At 41.1% G+C, this 7093-nt stretch overlaps 1 protein-coding gene across 6 annotated transcripts in view; it reads right to left on the reverse strand.

Moving 5' to 3' along the window:
• Positions 1–7093, reverse strand: part of ADAM17 (ADAM metallopeptidase domain 17) — a 68385-nt gene that overhangs the window by 8835 nt on the left and 52457 nt on the right. For all 6 annotated transcript variants that reach the window (XM_017525182.1, XM_017525174.2, XM_017525164.2 and 3 more), the window contains 2 exons: positions 6525–6628; positions 1604–1738 (listed from right to left, as the gene is read on the reverse strand). In XM_017525182.1, the coding sequence (XP_017380671.1) occupies positions 1604–1738; positions 6525–6628 (239 nt within the window). The remainder of the gene's footprint in view (positions 1–1603; positions 1739–6524; positions 6629–7093) is intronic.

Genomic DNA, 7093 nt, shown 5'->3' on the forward strand with positions numbered 1-7093 from the left:
TTTTTTTTTTTTTTAAGAGATAAGTTTCACCATGTTGCCCAGGCTGGTCTCAAACAACTCCCGAGCTCAAGCGATCCACCCACCTTGGCCTCCCAAAGTGCTGGGATTATAGATGTGAGCCACCACACTCAACCTATCTTCTTTACCTGCACATTACTGCATTTGGAAGAGTCCCTTACTCCACTGTACAGATGGTGAGCTTCCAACCCAGTGATTTTATTTAACTACTAGGTTGTCCTTTTTTTTTTTTCCCCCCCCAATTTTTTTTGAGATGGAGTCTTGCTCTGTCACCCAGGCTGGGATACAGTGGTGTAATCTCAGCTCACTGCAACCTCTGCCTCCTGGGTTCATGCAATTCTCCTGACTCAGCCTCCTGAGTATCTGGGACTACAGGCCCGTACTGCCACATCCGGCTAATTTTTGTATTTTTTAGTAGAGATGGGGTTTCACCATATTGGGCAGGCTGGTCTCGAACTCCTGACCTCGTGATCCACCCACCTTAGCCTTCCAAAGTGCTGGGATTACACCATGCCCAGCTAATTTTTTCGTGTTTTTCTTGCACCTGGCCCAATTTTTTTTTGTTTGTTTGTTTTGTTTTTGTTTTTGAGACAGAGTCTTACTCTGTCGCCCAGGCTGGAGTGCATTGGCACAGTCTCAGCTCACTGCAACCTCCACCTCCCGGGTTCAAGCAATTCTCCTACCTCAGCCTCCCTAGTAGCTGGGACTGCAGGTGTGAGCCCCCATGCCTGGCTAATTTTTGTATTTTTAGTAGAGATGGGGTTTTGCCATGTTGGCCAGACTGCTCTCAACTCCTGACCTCAAGTGATCCACCCACCTCAGCCTCCCCAAGTGCTGGAATTACAGGCGTGTGCCACCACACTCAGCTCTTGGTCTATTTTAAAAGAACTCTCTCATTGACTGTCCATGGTTTCAATGAGACCTCCGTCATGCTACCTGGTTTAAGTGGGGTGGCAGGCAGAGAACAGCCATTCCCTGACCAGTCCATGAGGATACTCTCAAACCCAGGGGTTCCAAAATAGCATAGAAACCAAAGGAAAACTGGCAGGCCAGCAGGATAGAGGCTCCTGCCCCAGGCTGCTCTAAGAGATCCGAGGGGAGCAGACCCAGCCTTCTTGATAAGCCTGAAAATCCTGATCTAGTGGGGTCAGATCCTGGAATCAGCTCTCTCTGGTTGAGTTCTTGCAGGAGCATCCTGTTCCATGCCAGTGTAATGTAGATAGCCAATGCTGCTTTCATGGTTGGTATGATATGGAGAAGAGAAGGGTTAGGACACACCTCTACCTCCCCACCCACTTACCTACAACAAAATTCCCTCCTATGCCACCTTGAAGCCTACTATACGGCTTGAAAATGCAGCAAGAAGACCAACAGGACAGGTCTCCCACATGTGGTAGAGGAGCCAAGATCTGCATTCACGGATGTCTGTCTCCAGATGCTACCCTGCCTTTCCCCCTACCCTTGTCCTCGGCTTGGGGGTCTCACCACTGCTGTCATTAGCACGACATCCAAATGGAGGGAGGGAGCCTGGCAGACAAAGGCCATGTTTTCTCCTGCTGCTGGATGGGCATAAAACTGTGCTCACCATTACATGCACAGGACTCCAGCTGCTGCTCCCTCTCACAGAAAGGGATGCACTTCCCATCCTTACACTTGCCAAGATCCAAGCAAACAGTGTCATCTTCAGCATTTCCTGGAGGTGGGCACTCACTGCTATTACCTGGAAGCAAACACCAGTCACAACAAAAACAATGAGTCTCAGGTCCACCAGTTCTACAGGTGCATAATACGCTGTTTCTCATACAAGTGAGCACCTTACCTTGCAAACAGTAAAAAGTGACCTACAGAGCTAGGACGAGAGCCTGCATCTCACCAGGAATCAGCATTTAGGGAGTGCCTATGTGCCAGGCTACATTGCATGAGTCCCTGGCCTCCCAAGCCCTGGTTAGAATGCATGGTCTCCACTTCTGCATCACACAGCCATATATAAAAGAATATCCTGTGTGTCATTACTTAGAATAAACTGCAAACCTTGTATGAAGGCTTAAAAGAGCAATATGGCCTTCCCTATCTAGCCCTGACTTCATCGCACACAACTCTACCATAGCCCACTCTGCTTTGGCTGTGACAACCTCCATTCAAGTTCCTTCAATATTAACAGATACTTGTCCTTCTACCTGGAATGCTGGTGTTTCCACTCTTTTGGGGCGATTAGCTTGGTTTTGCTTATGGATTAAGTTTTGTCTCAAAGATTCTCTTCTGAGATATCCCTGAGGATGCTAAGTTGATGTGACCTCCCACTTCCATTATGCACTACTGCATCCCTTCTCTCCTTCATTGCATATGTTTTGCAATTTATATATATTTATTGTTATTTTCTGTTTCCTCTCTACTAGATTTACTACAAGCCCCATGAGAGCAATGATCAAATCTATTCATCAGGTTATCTCCAATCCCTATCATATTATAGGCATACTGCAAATATTTCTCAAATAAATCAATTGTTTATTTTTTTTAATTTGAGACAGGGTCTCAGTCTTTCACCAAAACTGGAAAGCAGGGGTGTGATCACAGCTTCCTGCCTCCCAAGTACCCAGGACTTCAGGCATACACCACCACACCTGGCTAATTTTCTTTCTATTTCTCTCTCTCTCTCTCTTTCCTTCTTTTTTGGAGAGCTGAGGTCTCCCTATGTTGCCCAGGCTGGTGTTGTCATGTTGTCACATTTCTGGGATCAAGGGATCCTCCCACCTTGGCCTTCCAAAGTGCTGGGATTATAGGCATGACCCACTGTCCCCAACCCAATAATGCCAAAGAAAAGCCACTAAAGAAGGTTAAACTGGAAGAGACAGGATGGAATGAATGAATCATTCTGGAAAATGAACAGCACAAGCAGTTAAAAATCAACACAAAATGAGGAGAAAAAATGATGGAAGCAATGGACTATATCCACAGCTCTGGACCACCTTTCAGCTGAAGAATGGAGCTAATCAAAAGAACTCTGAGTTAAAGGGTTTCAGAGCAGTAACACAAAACATACAGAAATCTGGCCAGTTTCAAACAAAAGCGACGGTTTATTAAGTACCTAACAGATAACCAGGCACTTTGCCTCTGTTCTCATAAGAGCTTTCATGAGCACTTGGCATTCATAGTGTCAATAGCCACTGAACAAACTACTACTACTGAAAGTATGATGTCCAGTGAGCTCAGGGAAGGTTTATACTGTGGATCATTATTGTATTTTTGGTATATGATACTGCCCTGATACATTTAAAAAGTGCTCAATAAATACCTGTTGGGCATTTGTTCTTAAAAGGCTAAAGTCAGAGTACTAAACAGGTAGGAAAATAATTTTTAAAACAATATCATCTATTTAGCATGGTCCTCAAACTTTAGTATGCATGGAAATCAGCTGACAGAATGTTACACAACACAGACTACTGGGCCCCATTCCCACATTTTTTGGTGCAGTAGATCCAGAAAGGGGACTAACAATTTCCATTTCTAATAAGTTCCCAGGTGATGCTGCTGCTACTAGTTGTGAAGTCCTAATTGCTTTTTTTCTTTCTTTTTTTTTTTTTGGAGGTTGGAGGTTGCTGTTCTCTAGCTAGAAAATGCTGATTCTTTATCAGGAACCTACCCTTTGCTATCTACTACTTTGTATAAAATATCAAGGGAACAAAGACTACTTGATAAAAACAGACACATTTTTTTCAAATTGTTTTACTTACGTTTATTTAAAAGAAAGCATTTTTCTAAATCTATTTTGTTATTACAGTGAAGATGAAATATTGAACACAACTAGAAAATGTTCTTTAAAGTTTGATTTAGATACTCAGATTCCTAACATTTGGCAAAGGAATGTGATAGTGACAGATCCCAAAACATAAAAACATGAGCAATATGTCATAAAATGCACATTAAAACCAAAGTCAAGCCAAAATAAGACATAACTTCATTCACTAGGTCCCTGAAGACCTCCAGCCTCCTGTTTGCATCCTTATCACAAAACCTAGGATGGTTATAATAAAAAAGACAATAACAAGTGTCGGTGAGGATGTGGAGAAGCTAGGACCTCATACAATTCTGCTGGAACTGTAAAATGGTATAGCCATTTTGGAAAACAGTCGGACAGCTCCTCAAAAGATTAAGCATAGTTACAATATGACCCAGAAATTCTATTCCTGAGTAATATTCAAAGGAATTGTCCATATAAAAACTTGTACATAGATCTCACAGCAGCAGCATTTGTTATAGCAAAAAAGTGGAAGCAACCCAAATGTCTACCAACCAATGAATGAATTAACAAAATGTGGCATATCCATGCAATGGATATTACTCAGCAAAAAAAGTACATGAAGGACTGATACACGCTACAACATACATGAACTTTGAAAATGTTGACAAAGAAGCCAGTCATACAATATGTGGTCACAAAAGACCACAGGGTTTCTTTTTGGAGTAATGTAAATGTTCTAAAATTAACTGTGGTGATGGTTGTAGAAATCTGAATATACTAAAAATCATTAAACTGTACATTTTAAATGGGCAAATTGTATGGTGTGTGAATTATGTATCAATTAAGCTATTACAAAATCAAACCAACCAACCAAAAGAGACGGAAATTTTGAAAACTGTAACAATGGGATAGACATATCAGACAGAGGAACAAAAAACTGGCAAACTGAATATTGCTTTTTGACAATTTAAATCAAAAAACATCACAAGGGTAGAAAAAGGAACATTATATACTGATAAGGAACAGCAGATAAGGATGTAGAGATATGTCCGTTTCTGTACCTAGTAATAACATAGATTTGAATTTTTTTTTAAGACGAAGTCTCACTGTGTTGCCCAGGCTGGAGTACAGTGGCGCAATCTCGGCTCACCACAACCTCCGCCTCCTGGGTTCAAGTGATTCGTCTTCCTCAGCTTCCTAAGTAGCTGGGACTACAAGTACCTGCCACCATGCCTCACTTTTTTTTTTTTTTTTTTTTTTTTTTTTTTTTTTTTTTTTTTTTTTTTTTTTTTTTTTTTTTTTTTTTTAGTAGAGACAGGGTTTCACCATGTTAGGATGGTCTCTATCTCCTGACCTCGTGATCTGCCCGCCTCAGCCTCCTGAAGTGCTGGGATTACAGGCGTGAGCCACCGCACCTGGCCTAAATTTGAAATTTTTAAAGCAACAACTGACAGAACAACAGAAGATTCAGGACACCTGGAAAGGTTAGCTCCAGAAAGATTAAAGACCTAAATGTAAAAGGAAAAATTATAAAGCTAATAGAAGCAGCTGTGGAAAATATCTTTTTAACCACCCACAATGGCTTTTTTGAACCATGTGTTTAAAAAATAAACCCCCCCACACAACAAAATGATGTATTTGATTACATTAAAACTAAAGATTTCTGTATAAAGAATGGCAGCAGATAGGATAGAGGTGTATGGAAACCAATGGATGATTATATAAAAACTTCTCCAAATCCACAGTAGTAAAATAACATGAAACTAAATTTAAAAAATAAATAAACCAAATAGATGAACTGGCTATTCATGGGAAAAAATCTGAACAGCTGAAAAATATAGAGTTACTCAAGAAAAATATAAGTAAGTACTTCAGGACAAGGGCTATTAAAAAAAATGTAAAAACAAGAGATTACTTTATACTCATCAGGCAAATAAGACAGCAGGGTAATTCCAAGTGTTGCCCAGAACCTCAGGATACAGGAATCCTCGGACATAAGACAACCTAGCAGTGGTGTTGCAGAGACCACACATTTACAATCCTCAGTATCCAGAGAAACATACAGGTTCCCAAAGGGACGTGGGAGTATGTGATCTGGAGTCCTATCTAGAGTGTCAAGGGGATGAAGGCAATGGAAGTAGCTACCACTTGGTGAATTGATGAGTAAAACACAGCCAATCATACAACAATATGTAAGTTTCCCCAACAGTGAACTACATATAGAAAAAATGGGTAACCGTCTAGCTTGCAACCTGCTTCCTCCACACTATTCCAGTATACAGATTCATAAAATTCATATCCCAAGACTGTCATTTTGATTGTTTCCAAAATTTTGCTATTAGGATGTAGCCATAAAAAACCCTGTTAAATTATTTGTAGCACAATACAGAGAGTTCTTTAAAATATGGTACTGAATTTTTTAAAAGCAAGTTTAAGGTAGAGTATCATTTTGGCACATGAAAAACACATACATACACAAAATAACACTACATTATCTTTCAAGGCTATACACATATCCAGGCAAATATTAACCACAGGAGAGTGGACGTCTGTGAGGAAAAAGAGGAGAGTGATAGAAAAGAGAAACAAAACAGGTCTTACACCCAGCAGCGCCAAGTGTCACAAACTAAGGAGTGCCAGAACTCAACCCAGCATATGAGGTTAAAAACAGGGTGGCTGTCATCTGAACAAAACATAATCTTGTTTTTCAAAGACACGCATACACGCTTGAACCACAGCATTCCAAGAAAGCAACAAGAACACGTACCTGTGCAATAGGACACGCCTTTGCAAGTAGCATTAATTGCCTCCTGGCACTTCTTCTGGGCAGTCTCAAACTGACAGTTTTTACAGCAAGGACTGTTCCTATCACTGGAGAAGAACAGCAGACAGGAATAGTTCAATTCAAATTATAGCCCCATATCATACGCTACAGTTATGTTACAGCAACCTGAAGATCACAGGGGAAGGCCTCCTGGCTCTGTTGCCCACTCCTACATCATCAGACATCTCTGCTGCTAGAGCTACCTGCACATACTTTCCTAATATGCATAAGTACACATCAATGCCACGCTGTAACAGAAAAGAATGGGAACACAGCAGTCACCTTTGAAACATCTTGGTGTCCTTGGTTTGCATTCATTTAATGCATTAATTTTAAAAAGACAAGATGGGCTGGGTGAAGTGGCTCATACCTATAATCTCAGCACTTTGGGAGGCCAAGGTGGGTGGATCACCTGAGGTCAGGAGTTCAAGACCACCCTGGCCAACATGGTGAAACACCATCTCTACTAAAAATACAAAAATTAGCCAGGCATGGTGGTGCACTCCTATAAT

Source organism: Cebus imitator, unplaced genomic scaffold (genome assembly GCF_001604975.1).
Source record: "Cebus imitator isolate Cc_AM_T3 unplaced genomic scaffold, Cebus_imitator-1.0 Scaffold1, whole genome shotgun sequence".
Lineage (NCBI taxonomy): Eukaryota > Metazoa > Chordata > Mammalia > Primates > Cebidae > Cebus > Cebus imitator.